The sequence below is a fragment of the Geotrypetes seraphini genome, chromosome 2, assembly GCF_902459505.1.
Source record: "Geotrypetes seraphini chromosome 2, aGeoSer1.1, whole genome shotgun sequence".
NCBI lineage: Eukaryota > Metazoa > Chordata > Amphibia > Gymnophiona > Dermophiidae > Geotrypetes > Geotrypetes seraphini.
In genome coordinates, this window is record NC_047085.1 from 445,941,551 (window position 1) to 445,956,799 (window position 15,249).

At 43.7% G+C, this 15,249-nt stretch overlaps 1 protein-coding gene across 1 annotated transcript in view; it reads left to right on the plus strand.

Moving 5' to 3' along the window:
* The first annotated feature begins 1,890 nt into the window (after window positions 1-1,890).
* Window positions 1,891-15,249, plus strand: part of MTPAP (mitochondrial poly(A) polymerase) — a 73,748-nt gene continuing 60,389 nt past the window's right edge. The window contains exon 1 of the mRNA XM_033931450.1: window positions 1,891-2,200. Within this exon, the coding sequence (XP_033787341.1) occupies window positions 2,062-2,200 (139 nt within the window). The 5' untranslated portion in view covers window positions 1,891-2,061. The remainder of the gene's footprint in view (window positions 2,201-15,249) is intronic.

Below are 15,249 nucleotides of genomic sequence, written 5' to 3' on the forward strand. Positions count from 1 at the left end.
AAGACACAGCCAAGCCCAGGCAGGAGGAAACTGCAGATGAGTGCTGAGGGGGCTGAAGAAGAGGTGTGTTCACCCCCCTCCGCTGAAGCTGCTGCCGGGTATCCCTCCTTCCTGCCCATCAGAGGAAAGCCTTCTGGGTTACCGGGGTGGGGTGGGGGGGTTTCCAGTTACCTCCTTCAGCTCCTTGTTGGGGGGGGGGGATGCACAGGCAGCAGTTTACATGCTGCATATAGCTGACCCAGAAACCTTCATGTGAACTGCTGCCTGCACATCCCCCCAAGTACCACTGAAGGCAGAAAGAGCGAGTGTGGCGCAAACAAATAAGGGGACATGATCTGGGGCAAAGGGAGAAAAGAGGGGGAAAGAGCACATTGGGACATGGGAGGGACACGATTTTGGGACAAAGGCTGGAAGACAGGGAGGGGGGCACAATCTCGACACAGAAGGAAGGGAGGGGGCATGAACATGGGACACAAAAGGGAGGGAGGAAAGGGGCACTAACTTGGGATATAGGAGGGAGGGAATAGAAAGGGAGAGTTGGTGGGTGTGAGTGAGAGGGAAAAAGATGGTGCACTTGGAGAAAGGAAGAAAGAGGAACATTGTTGGGCAAAGAGGTAGAGATGCATGTGGGAGAGACGGATGAGAGGGAAAAATGTTGGATATGGTGGTGGAGAGGGATAGATTGAAGGGGATGCAAGGGGGAAGAATATTGGACATAGTGATGGAGGGAGAGATGTGGCATGATGCTGGAAAGGGGTGATAGAAGGAGAAATGGGCATGGGGCTGGTAGGCAGTGGTGAAAAATGCTGCACCAAGAGATGCAAGAGACGAAAGAGGGAGAAATGTTGCCAATAGGGGTGGAGGAGAGAAGAAAACTTGGACTCATGGAGGGAAAGAGAGAGATGTTGGTTAGGGAAAGGAATGAGGTCCGTAGGAGTGAAAGCGTGCAGCAGGCAGAAAAAAATAAATATTGGATACACAGTCAGAAGGAAATTCAACCAGAGACTCATGAAATCACCAGACAACAAAGGTAGGAAAAATGATTTTATTTTCAATTTAGTGATTGAAATGTGTCAGTTTTGAGAATTTATATCTACTGTTTATGTTTTGCACTATATTTGTCTATCTTTCTATAGTTGTTACTGAGGTGACATTACATATTTTAAAGTCATCTGCCTTGACCTCTTTGGGGAAAAAATTAATATAAATGATAATTAACATTTTCTCTGCATACAGTGTGCTTTGTGTGTATTTTTTTTAATTTTGTGGTTACCATTATGTATTAATACGATTTTATTGTGTGTATATGAAAAATGAATGGAAGAAATTGCATTAAAGTTAGTACTATTATTATGGGGGTGGGGTCTGGGTGGAGCTTGGGCGGGGGTACTCTATTGATATTTGTTAGACATAGGGAGTACTTGGCTTGAAGAAGTTGAGCAACACTGCCTTAGTCCATCCTGCTATATGGCATTCAAGCAGTTATGTGTACATTAGCGCCTTAATAAAAGGTCCCCTTACTGCACTGATCCATTTGACAGGATCTTCTACTGAAAAAGAATAATCAGCCTTTCAGGTTCCCTGTTCTGTCAAAATCCTATTTTCTGCAAAAAAGGAAATTGTCATGTCTTTAACATATCAGTGATATCAGCTCACAGAATGTGCATGTATATATTACCATACAACGGCCAACGCAAGCATTGCCTTTGCTACATTCTTAAACTGTTTAACTAAGATGATCCAGAAGGGCCCCTTTAACAGATCACTGATTACAAGGCCATTATTTCAGCAGCAAATCTTGTTCACGAGTTATTTGTGCACACGTTCCTGAGGAAACCCATAAACAAGGGTAGCAGTACTAAGCTGTATGAGAAAAAGTAAGAGCAGAGTAATGCCATTCATTAGCTGAGGTGTCTGACATCAGAATCGGTACCCTTGAAGACACAATTCGCCCATGTTCATTTCAGGGTGGCGCTGTACGTTCATATCAGATACGCGTTTTGGGCCATGACACGCTCTGTACTGGCCTTTGAGCATGCGCAGTGCAGACGGAAGTGATCCATGGCTTGCTGCTGCATGGCGCTGCGAAGGCTCGGGCTACTCGTGAGAGTGGCTCGCTCCGGGGCGAGAGGAAGGCTGCAGAGCCTCGACGCGAGCACAGTAGCCACAAAGAAGCAGCAAAAGCAAGAGGATGTTAGAGGTGAGGGAAGGAGAGGGATGGGGCGCATGTAACTGACCACTGGCGAGTGGTGACCCCCACCAGAAGGACGTTGAGCCACTTCTTCATGATCAACAATTCTTTTTTTTTTTTTTTTTTGGGGGGGAGTCAAAACTCAGATATTGTATAATGGATCCATTGCTCCTTTCGTGTTCATGTTCTTATTTATTGGATTTAACTTAAGTGCTACAGCAGTACATACACACATTTTATGACTTGACATTACAGTGTTTTCAGGGGTTCTGGGAGTACCTTATACAGATGGGTGAAGCCATTATTCATTACATAATGCATAATTTAAGACGTGACCTTACAGTGTTTTCAAAGGTTCAGGGGGGTACCTTATACAGAGGTGTAAAGATAAGTTTAAGCTATAACATTTCAGAGACTTCGTGGCAACATATCACAAGTTTGGTTTTTTTAGATATTCAGTCTGTTCGTTTACATCTGTCTTTTGGCATATGGTTCAGGATTAGTAGGTGGAAAAAGCATCTTTGAACAGGTATGTTTTTGATAAGGATTTGAATGCTGTGAGGTCAGTTGTCAACCATAATTGTTCAGAGAGTTGGTTCCGCCACTGGGGACCTTTAATATGTAGAAGATCAAGTTTCTGTGTTCTTCAAGGTGAATTGTTTGTAGGGAGGGTATGTCAAGGAAGTTTGTTTTTGAGGACCGAAGTTGTCTAGTAGGTTGATGTATCTGTAGTGTGGCTGTTAGTTTTGGAGATAGCATGCCTGTTAGTGCTTTGAAAACTGGCATCATGGTTTTATAGTGGATGTGATATTCTGTTGGTAGCCAGTGTATTCTTATTTCCTTTACTTCATTGTTTATTTTCAATAAAAATATATTGACTAAGGAAAAAAACTTTTGAGTCTAGATAAATCTTTTTGCAATATTTGAAATGAAAATACATTTTTCCATTTAGGATATTATAGTACTAGAGGCTTTTGTGACTAGTAATTGAGGGAACAGTATGAGTGGGTTTTTGTAATCTGAGGTCTTTATTTGTTATTAAAAATATAAATGTATTAAAATGCCCCCAACTTTTTTACGGGAGGGGGCGCAGTCGGGAGTCGGCATCCCTCCTGCCATTTGTGTGTGGTGACCAGCATGCGGCGGCGGGCATTTGAGGGAGGGTTGGGGGGGAGCTTTTTTTTTTCTTGGCAAGATATTTTGCCTTTGTAATACATGCAAAATATCTCTGCCATTAAAAAAAAACAAACCCAAAATATAAAAAAATATACTAAATAATCACTCAATTATAAGTAAATAAGGTGCTTATAACCAAACAACTGTTCATAGAGTTTTCTGCTCAGAGAAATGGAGGTGATAACAGGGAAAATCCCAACACTACCACCTCACCGCCCAATCATTGCTTCAACTCTAGAAGCCTGTTGTAAAATCTGTCAGTTTGAAAAGTGCTCAAAGCTACTTCTATTTCAAAATAATAAATATAATGATTTAAGTGTGGAACAGCAAACTTAACTTTGGCTTGCGGGTTCTGATGGACGTGGCCCGTTTCGTTCCTGCTTCAGGGAACCGAAAAAGAGTTGTAAGAATGCTCAAAGCAAGGGCGCAGTGAAACTCAACTTAACGACTAGTTTTCATATAAGCTTTTCATTAGAGCTGCCTCCTCATAGTGTGCTGATTATTTAGTATATTTTTTTGATATTTTTTCTAATCACTCTCCTCTCGATGCTTTAGAGAGGTTTTTGCTCCTTTTTGTTTATCAAAAAAAACAAAACAGCAGAAGCCCTGACAGCAGTGACAGGTACTATTTTGAGGCCCTCGGTATTTTTATCATAATCACAAAAGTAAAATAAAACAGTTTCTTGATCATATGTCAATTTGATGTTTTCTCTTAAATTTTATGCTCTTCTCTTGTTTAATGTATTTCCATTTTTAAACTGTACTTTTAGCTGTATGTTTAGATTTACTTGTTGTGAACCGCCTAGAACCATTACTTGGTTAGGCGGTATATAAAAAATAAAATTATTATTATTTAGCTATAAATTACAATATTATTATTATTAAGGGAAATATTTATAAACTATAAAGAGTTTTACCTCATGCAAAATTGTCATTTCTTTACTAAGACATTAACTAATTTTTCTGAGACTCTCCAAGTACCTACAAATCCAAAATGTGGCCCTGCAAAGGGTTTGAGTTAAGACCACTGCTGTAAGCTGTGTTCAGCTCTATCTGCAGTTTCTCTCATTCATCACAGTGAGTAAAGGTTATGTGAGAGAAAGCTAACAGCTTGAATCAGAGATTTTGGGGGGTCTTTAAAAAGGGGTTTTTAGGTTTCCCTGCATGCCCCATACCCCTAAAATCTTAAAATCTATGTTTTTGAGGGTTCTCTGTGGTTTTCTCAGGCTATTTTTGTGGCCATTTTGGATTTTTCCAAGATTTGATTTTAAGGTTATTTTTCATACTTGCCAGCTTCATTTTTTGAAAGAAAACCACATAGATGACCTCTGCAGGGCAGGATGGGATGAATTCATGCCTCATTTGCAGTGGATAGCTGTGTTCTACTTGTGCTGTGGCCCGCAAGGGGGACAAGATTTGCTTGAATGTGGTGCCTTTGACCTCCAGAGAAGATTTTTAAGCGCCTTATGCCCTGACTCCCGCGAAATTGGCATCGGGTGTCTGGGGAGTGCGCTGGCAGCGTTTCAGTGAAACGCAAGTGCATCTCCAGCAATAAACCTCATATATCTTCCAAGCATTCTAAATCTGTTGTACAGAAGTCAGCTTCTACCCACGGAGGAGGGTTTCCCACCAGAATTTCTGAATATGCTTTATTAGGCATAAGTTAAAGTCTATGCTTGTTTCCCTTCCACTGGCCTTGATGCCGGTCACAGGGATTCCTGCTCCAAGCGACCAGGGTTTATCTTCTTGCCTCCCTGTGGAGGTACTAGGGAGTAAGCCAGCTATGCCCACAGTTGCGCCAGACACTCCATTCCTCTGCTTTTGCTGGGTGGCACTTCGGTGGAGCCTGTGATTTGTGGGAGGTCCCACAGTATGCAGTTTCTTTAAGCCCATGCACCTTGTAGATTTAATATTGAATCTCTGCAAGAATTGAAGCTGCAGACGGAACAGCCGGTCACTGCTGAATGTTCCCTCATGAGTGTCCAGAGGCCACAATCTGCCTCTCTTCCGGATAATCCTGGAGGAATAGTGCTGAAATGGTTTATGTCGTTTTTATGTGACCGGCAACAAGAGGTGATGGTGGATGGGAGTGATTTATTTATTTCATTTATTTAAGTACAGTAAAACCTTGGTTTACGAGCATAATTCGTTCCAGAAGCATGCTTGTAATCCAAAGCACTCGTATATCAAAGTAATTTTCCCCATAGGAAATAATGGAAACTCAGATGATTCGTTCCACAATCCAAAAACTTTAATACAAAATACTACATACTTGTATTGCAAGACCTTGCTCATTTAGAACAGTCACTACACTCTTTAGTGTCAGAGAGAGAAGAGCTCAGTTGTGATGATGTGATGTGTGTGTACTGCAGAGGTGCCCACACTTTTTTGACTCGCGAGCTACTTTTAAAATGACCAAGTCAAAATGATCTACCAACAATAAAATTTTAAAAAAAACACAACGCACACTGTACGCATAGAATTGTTAATTATCATTCCTATTCCGGGGTTTTTTCAAAGAGGTCAAAGCAGATGACTCTATGCACTGTCACCTCAGTAACAACCATACAAAAATAGACAAATACCCACCCCCCTCCCTTTTTACTAAACCACAATAGCAGTTTTTAGCACAGGGAGCTGCGCTGAATGCCCAGTGCTGCTCTCGACGCTCATAGGCTCCCTGCGCTAAAAAACACTATTGCGGTTTAGTAAAAGGGGACCATATTGTAAAATATAGACAGCAGATATAAATTCAGACACATTTTGATCACTAAATTTAAAATAAAATCATTTTTCCTACCTTGTCTGGTGATTTCATGAGTCTCTGGTTGCACTTTCTTCTTCTGACTGTGCATCCAATCTTTCTTTCAGCCTGTATGCTTCATCTCCTCCACACCTCATTCCCTCCCCCAACTTTTTCTTCCTCTCTCCCTGACCTTTCTTTCTTTCTCTCTTCATGCCCCTTTTCTTTTTTTCTGTTTCTCTTCTTTCCTTCTGTCTCCCTGCCTGCCCCCTTTCTTTCTTTCTTTCTCCCTGCCCTTCCCCAAGCCACTACCACTGCCGCTGCCATCGGGGAACAGGACCCAAACCTCCACCAATGGATAACAGGCCCCAAAGCCGACGCCGACCCATGCTCTCCCTGCTTCGGGCCGACCAGCATTCCTCTCCCCGACGTCAATTCTGCTGTCGGAGAGGAAGTTCTGCCCAGCCAGGCAGCGATTAGCTGGCCCGAACTTCCTCTCCAATGGCAGAATTGACGTTGGGGAGAGGAAGACTGATCGGCCCAATATATCGCCAAGGCAAAGTGAGTCCTGGGTGATCGACTCACTTTGCCTTGGCGAGCTACCCGTCGATCGTGAGCGACCTTTTGGGCACCCCTGGTGTACTGTATGTACTTGAATTGCAAGATTTTCCTTGTTTAGAACAGTCAGTACACCCTTGCATCGTCAGAGAGAGAAGAACCATCTGCTAAGTTGTGATGTGTGTATACTGTATGTACTTGTATTGCAAGACATAGCTTGTATATCAAGTTAAAATTTAATAAAATGTTTTGCTTGTCTTGCAAAACACTTGCAAACCAATTTACTTGCAATCCAAGGTTGTATTGTTTTTATATACCACTTATAGCCTAAGTGGTTTTACATTCAGGTACTCAAGCATTTTTCCCTATCTGTCCCAGTGGGCTCACACTCTTTTCTAATGTACCTGAGGCAATGGGGGATTAAGTGACTTGCCCAGGGTCACAAGGAGCAGTGTGGGATGTTGTCCAGTCGTTGGATGACGACGACAGGTGCTCTTGGCAGTTTTGTTCAACCTGTATCTGATTCCACTCTGTAGGCTGCTTATGAGCCTGGGGGTCTCATATAGACTTTATACAGATGATATTTAATTCTCTATCTCTGTAGATGGAGATTTTGAGAAAGCGATTCGGCGGCTGCAGGTGGTCGTGACAAAGATAAAGGGATGGATGGACTACAATAAATTGGAGTTGAGTGTCCAGAAGATGAAAGCTATGTGTATTGGTAGAGTTTTGGGAACTGACGTACCGGCTATGCTTGAACTTCTGCGTACTAAAGTGACAGTTGTGGTGGAGGTAAAGAACCTAGGAGTTATAGTGGACTCCGGTTTGACTTTTCAGGGGTATGTTCAGGCAATGGTTCGCAAGCTGTTTTTCAAACTGCGAATGATGAATAATATGATGCCGTATTTGTCTGGCATCATGTTTAAAGCTGTCTTACAAACAGTTGTGCTACCCATTTTGGATTATTGCAACCTGGTGCTTTTAAGTTTGCCTGCATCAACTCTATGTGCACTGCAGTGCTATGGTGCAAAATTCAGTCATTAGGACATTGTTTCGACTGGGGAGGCGGGACCATGTAACAGATGGTATGTTATTCTATATTGGCTTAAAGCAATATAGAATCTGTTACAAAGTGTTGCTACTGGTTTATCTTTGTGTGCACAATTTAGCACCAAAGTGTTTTCTCTGTGTCGATCATGCATATTTATACGTTCCAAATGTTAAAGAGTTGAAGCTGCAGATGTCCAGGGATAGTATCTTCTCATGCATGGGGCCCCCCCAGAAAATGGCATAGACTTCTTCTGTATATTCGCCAGCAGAATAATGTATAGAATTTCAAAAGATTTCTAAAAAAAAAATCTTTTTTGCAAATTAAAATATGAACTTTGAATTTTGCTCTTCAAATTGTATGTATGAGCGCTGGTCGCTAACCTCTGTTTTATTGTTCTAATTTGTTTCTTATGGATTATGTGTGTGTTTGTTGTGACCTGCTTTGGGAAAGTCAGGATACAAATAAATAAATTATAATCCAGTGTGTCCCTTGAAATGTGCTCGAGCCATGGCACAGCTTTCTCCCATGGCGGATGGCTTTAACAAGCACTTTATTTCCCCGAAGGTGGATTCTTCGGTGGCGCAGGTCACAAAGTGCACATCTCCCAAGCCCATCACTGAAGGATGTCCAGGACTGACATGTGGATTTCATCCTTAAGCGTCTATTTGCTTTGGTTGTGGCTGGTGTTAAAGCAGCGACAGCCTCCTTCATGGCCTGGGCTTGTCATTCCAAGCTGCGCCATGATGTGCTTAGTGATTTGGATTTTCTCATCTCTGGAGTGGATTGCTTGGCTGATACCTTGTACGACATCTTGAAAGTTTTCGCCAAGCTGGACACCTATTCTGTCTCGGCTCGCAAAATACTCTGGATTGGGCAATGGTCTGGGGATTCCTTTTCTAAGGCTATGCTGAGCCAGTTGCCCTTTAAGGGTCAGCTCCTATTAGACCAGGGTCTGGATGATCTTGTGGCCAGTGTTTAGGATCATAAACCCAAGGCATTACCTGGGAACTGGTCCCACCCTGCTAGGAGTCCTGGGCATACTAATTTTCATCCCTTCCAGCATTTTCATCCGTACTCAGGCCTTCCACAGGTCAACGGTACTCTTCATTTTCCAGACCACACTTCAGCGGGCCCCGCCATCAGCAGTCTACAGCAAATTGGCTTCCACTCAGAAACAGTTCTGACACCAGGTCGATGTCTCCTTCTCCAGGGGGAGGGGGTTGTTGGCCTTTCTGGCAGAATGGGAGGCCATCCCCTCCGCCTACTGGATTCTAGAGGTCTCAAAGATGGCTGCAAATTGGAGTGTCTCTGTCCTTTGACTATTTTCTGGATTCCCCTGCGGGCCACCTCGAGAAGGGGGTTTGGGTGTAGGCCACTCTTCAGATGTTTGGATCTTTCGGTAGTCACTCTGTACCAGAGCTAGACTTGGGCTCTGGGAGATACTCAATATATTTCATTGTTCCAAAGTCAGGATCTGACTATTGGAGACCAATTCTGGACCTCAAGGTGGTCAATGCATCCCTGAAGGTTCCTCGATTCTGCATGGAGACGGTGTGTGCAGTGGTTGTATCGGTGGTGTCAGGGGCATTTCTAACCTCCCTGGATCTGACAAAGGCGTATCTCCTCATTCCCAATTTCCTGGACCAATGGAAGTATCTGTGGTTCCATGTTCTGGGGCAAAATTTCCAGTTTGCGGCACTGCCGTTTGGATTGGCGACGGCACCCCGGTGGTGGCGGCGGCCCATCTTTGCACTCTGGTTGTCCTGGTTCTCCTGTCCCTGCACAACTGGTTGTACAGAGCTCCCTCGCTATTTGAGGGCCGTCTGGCTGTCCGGCAGGTGGTGCAATAGCTGCAACGTCTGGGCTGGGTGATCAGTTTCAGGAAGAGCCACCTCGAGCCCGCCCAGAATTTGGAGTACCTGGGAGTTTGATTTCACACAGGTGAGAACACTGTGTTTCTGCCCGTGTCCCATCAGGAAAAACTACAACAGGTTGTCAGAGACTTTCTGGCTACTCTGTTCCTGATGGCGTGGCAGTATCTCCTGGTTCTGGGGACCATGATGAAAACGATCGATGTGGTCCCTTGGGGCAGAGCCTCTCTATGTCTGCTGCAGGAAATTCTACTCTTACACTGGAATCCACAGCAGGACTCATTCCATGCACCCCTGCCCTGGTCTGCGGTGGCATGCAACAGTCTAGCATAGTAGTTGCGTCCTCTCTCACTGTCCAGGGACCTTCTACTCCAGGTCTTGGATTGGATGATCCTGCTGTCAGACGTGAGTTTAAAAAGCTAGGGAGCAGTGTGAATAACTGTCCCAGTTCAGGGCTGGTGGGCACCATCAGTGCGCAAGTGGTCGATCAATCACCTGGATCTGTGGGCGATTCGGCTGGCCTTTCTCCACTTCAGGGATCATCTCCAACATCAAGCCATCCGTGTGTTCTCAGAGAATGCCATGGCTGTGGCTTACGTCAATTGTCATGGGGGTGGAGAGGCATCTTGTGACAGCATTATAAAAAGCTGAGCTTACCTTCTTGTTTTGGTGCTTGACTTTTTATAATGCTGTCCAGTTTCTTTGGCATAAGTTTCACTTTTCTTTCCTTTTTCCATACAAATCATGGTTTACAAAGAAGCCCCTTTTTTTACACTCATATCTTTTCTTTTTCTTTTTTTTTTTTTTGGTATTGTTTTACAGTTTGTATTCCCAACACTGGAGTGACACCTAGTGGGTAGGTCTAATACTGTTTATCACATAATTGCAATGCTACATTATTACATTTGTATCTTTTTATATTTTTATCAAGCAATTCCATATGTTCTCTTTTTGTTCTTTATGCAATTTTAGATGATGTGTTTGAGGTTGAGGGGTGGTAGATTCAAGAGTAATGTTAGGGAATTCTTCTTTATGGACAGGGTGGTTGATGGTGTGGAATGCACTCCCGAGGGAGGTGGTGGAGAAGAAAACGGTGACAGAGTTCAAACAAGTGTGGGATGAACACAGAGGATCTCTAATCAGAAAATAGTGGGTATGCATTGAAGGAACTAAGGCCAGTACTGGGCAGGCTTGCACGGCCTGTGTCCTGTATATGGACATTCAGTTGAAGACGGGCTGGGGAGGGCTTCGATGGTTAAGATGGGCTGGATTGAGCTTTGATGGAGACTCCAGTAGATGAAACCTAAGCACACTACCGGGCAGAGTTTTGGATTTCTGGCCCAGAAATGTTTAAGAAAAAGGACCATTTAAACTAAATAATTAATTTATGGAACATGTATGGTTGGGCAGTCTGGATGGATCTGCTGTCATTTACTATGTTCTTCATGTAGATCAGATTATTTTATTTTATGCTGTTTTCCAGAGGTTTTTCTTTGATATACATGGCCTTAGGCCATGATAAAATCATTTCTATTACGATTTTTATTATCTCCAATTTATATAATCATATTTATTTGACTACCTTGCTTTATGTTTATCAGGTCCATTGAATTTCCACGCTTCGTTGATATTCTTATGTTTTTCCTATTGATGTTTTTGTTATTTTATTATATTTTCATGCCATCTGATATAATTCATATGCTTTCTAAACTAAACTAAACTAAGCCTTAGGTTTATATACCGCATCTTCTCCACTGAAGTGGAGCTCGACACGGTTTACAGAGTTTAAAAAATATGGGAAGAGAGAAGAGAAAGAGTTTACAAAGCATAAAAAGAGGGGATGTAATCAGGAGAAGATATTATTATATGCTAGAGAAAAGCCAGGTTTTCAGTTGTTTTCGGAATAGTTGGAGGGAGTCCAGGTTCCGCAGCGGGACAGTGAGGTCGTTCCAGAGGCCGGTGATTTTGGAGAGGAGGGATCTACCCAGTTTACCTGCGTGGAGGATGCCGTGTAGAGAGGGGAAGGATAGTTTATGTCTGTGGGCAGATCTGGTGGTAGTTGGTGTCGGGGCGAGGAAGGATAGAGGGATTAGGGGCGGAAGGATGCCGTGAATGATCTTGAAAGCCAGGCAGGAGCATTTGAAATGAATTCTGGAAAGTACTGGGAGCCAGTGAAGATTGGTAAGTAGAGGGGAGACGTGGTCATATTTGCGTTTAGCAAAATTCAGCTTAGCCGCAGTGTTCTGGATAAGCTGGAGTCTGTGAAGACTTTTTTTCGTTAGGCCTAAGTAGATGGCGTTACAATAATCGAGTTTGGATAGGATGATGGATTGTACAAGGACGATGAAATGCTTTTGGTGAAAATAGGATCTAACTTTCCTCAGCATGTGGAGGCTGAAAAAACAAGATTTTGCCAGGGAATTCAGGTGATCGTTGAGGGAAAGGGAGGAGTCGATAGTGATGCCAAGGACCTTGCTTGAGAACTCAAGGTGTAGAGCAGGGCCTGTGGGTAGGGTGAAGAGGGCGGGCAGGTGAGCTAATTTTGGGCCGAGCCAGAGTAATTTTGTTTTTGATTCATTTAATTTCATCTGTACTGAGAGGGACCAGGCGTGAAGTCTCATTATGCATGATGTGATGTTCTCTTGGAGGTTTGTAAGGTTTGGATCTGTTTCAAGGAGGATGAGGATATCGTCTGCATATGTGTAAATTGTTTCAAGGGGGGGATAGTTTAAGGAGCTTCAGGGAGGTCATATATATGTTGAAGAGAATAGGGGATAGGGGAGAGCCCTGTGGAACACCACAGGATGGTGTCCATGAAGCGGATTTGGAGCCGTTTGTGTTGACAATGTAGGAACGATCGCGAAGGAAGTTTGAGAACCACTTTAGGACAGAAGAGTCTATCCCAATCTCGGAAAGTTGGTAGATTAGTATGTCATGATGCACGACGTCGAAAGCCGCGGAGAGATCAAACTGTAGGAGAACAGCAAATTTGTTTTGGGCATGTAGTTGTTGCACCTTTGAGATTAGGGAAACTAGGAGGGACTCGGTGCTGAAATTGGGCCTAAATCCATATTGGTAGTGTTGGAGAATGGAGAATCTCTCTAGGTAAGAGGAGAGCTGAGTGGTGACTATGGTCTCTAGAAGTTTTGTTAAGAGGGATGTTTGCTATGGGGCGATAGTTCGATGGTGAGGAAGGGTCAAGATCGGGTTTTTTCAGAAGAGGGGATAAAGCAATGTGTCCCATTTCGGTGGAGAACAGGCCCGATAGTAAGACTTTGTTTATGAGGTTAGTAAGGGAAGAGATGGCCTGTGTAGGGATTTTTTCATAAAGGTAGGATGGGAAGGGATCTAGGATGCACTTGCAGGATTTAAGTTTGAGGCAAAGTTTAGAGATCTGGGTCTCAGATACAAGTTCGAATGTAGTCCATGATCTGTCGGCAGGGATAGCGTCGGAGTCTTTCGGGGGGAGAGAGTTGTAGGAGATAGCTGAGGGAAACGAGCTCTTTATGGTAGTGATCTTCTCGTTGAAAAATTTGGCTAGGTCATTTGGAGATGGGAGGGGGGAGGGGGCGGAGTCATTTTTAGAAGTTAGGTTCCGCCAGATGTGGAAGAGTGTACTGTTTTGGTTTTTTGACCTGGAGATTTTGTCTCCATAGTAATTCTTCCTAGCTTTTTTTAGTACGGAGTTGTAGGATTTGATATTTTCTCTCCAGGATTGCTTATCTAGGGGGGATTTTGATTTTTTCCATCTCCGTTCCAGGGCCCGACATTTCTGTTTTAATTCTCTGTGGTAAGGGAGGTACCAGGGAGCCTTGTGAGAATAGGAGATGGATTTAGTGGTTAGAGGGGCAAGGGTCGCCCAGTTGTGCCAGATTGAGTCAGGGTTCGTGTGAGTGGGAAAGGGAGGGAGTTTGTTGAGAAACTGGGACCAGAATAGTTCATTTGAGATCTTTTTGCGGTAGGTGATGGAGTTTGTGGCACGGGTTGGGGTATCAAGGGCTGACATGAAGACAGGGAGGCAGAAAGAGCCTAGGAGGTGACCCGACCAGGGGACATGTTCCCAACGGGTCGTATCTGTGGAAGTTTTATGCTCAGTCAGGTCAAGAAAGCTAATGATGTCAATGGAGTGCCCCTTTTCATGGGTAGAGGTGGGCGGGGAAGCAGTGAAGCCTAAGGAGGTGAGGAAGTCTTTGAACTCAGTTGAGTCATTGTTGGTGTTGCCGTCTAGGTGAAGGTTTATGTCACCTATGATCAGTAGTCTTTGGAATTTTAGATAGGCCTTTGTTATGGTCTCAAGAACAAAGTCAGAGGATTTATTCCAGGGGTTGGGTCGGCGGTAAAGTAGCAGGATACCTAATGGGTGGGGGCGAAGTTCGTCATTTATTAAGGCTAGCATGAATTCCAGGGAGGGGTGACTACCCTTTTCTAAGAGCTCAACATTAAAGAATGATTTGTAGAGAAGGGCTAGACCTCCTCCTTTTCGATTTAATCTAGGAGAGAAAAGACCGTGGTAGCCTGTGGGACAGAGTTCATTTTGTGTGAGTAAGTCATCTTTTTCGATCCATGATTCAGTGATGCACAAAAAACCCGGATCAAAATCCTCAAGTAAATCTTTTACTATTTGGGTCTTATTTCTGACGGACCTGGCATTACAATAGAGAGTAGGGACTGGGGTGAGAGAGTCAGAGGTAAGGATGGGCAGGTTTGCTGGGGGAACAGGTTTTAGGAAGGAGAGGTTTGCACCTCGGTGCTTTTTGAAATGATGGGGTCTGGAGGATACTAGCATGGGAATTCTGAGCCCAGGACAGATGTTGTTGGGGAATGTAGCATCGGGAGAGTTTGGGAAGAGGTTTTTGGGAGTGGGAAGTGTTTGTGAGGGAGCAGAGAAGGAGGATAAGAGGCCAGAGTGAAGGAATTCGGGGGCGGAGCAGGGCTCCCACCTGCCCAAAGTCACTGGGCCGAAGAGAGGAGCAGCCCCTCGAGAGACTACGGGAACTCCTAGCAGCCATTTCCTCATGGCGATCTGCACGGGGCAGGAGCTAGGAAGATCCTGCCCCGAAAGCCCTCTAGACCACCAGGTAAGGCCGGGAAGGCGGCAGGGAGGAAAAAAAGATGGATTTTTTTTAACATTAAGACTGGTTTTTTTATTTCCCCCTCCCCAGAAAAAAATCGCAATTATATGAAACCGCGAGTGCAGGAACCGCGAATGGGGAGGGGGAAGTGTACGAGCAATTTGGTTTATGAGCATACTTCTGGAACGAAATATGCTCGTAAACCAAGGTTCCACTCTATATGCACATATATATACTCATATATAGATGTCCATGAAGGGTGTATGTTTAAGACTGATCAGTTTAATTAGTATTTCTTGGGGAAAGAGGACTTGGGGACCAGAAAGTTAATTGAAAGGGTCCAAATCGAGGTTCACATAAGATGTTTAATAACAATTGCATCAGCTATGCTCGATTAACTGTTAATCTAAAAAAGAAATCAAAGTGGTTTACAATATACAATAATTAGAATTCAAAATGCAAATCACTGTTCACTTTATAACAATTTGTACAATCTTCAGCTTTTCAAAGAGATCAAAATAAGCAGCATAATTGATATAATACAGATTGTGGGGCCCCTTGCAGAACAAGTTGCTAATAGTGAGGCC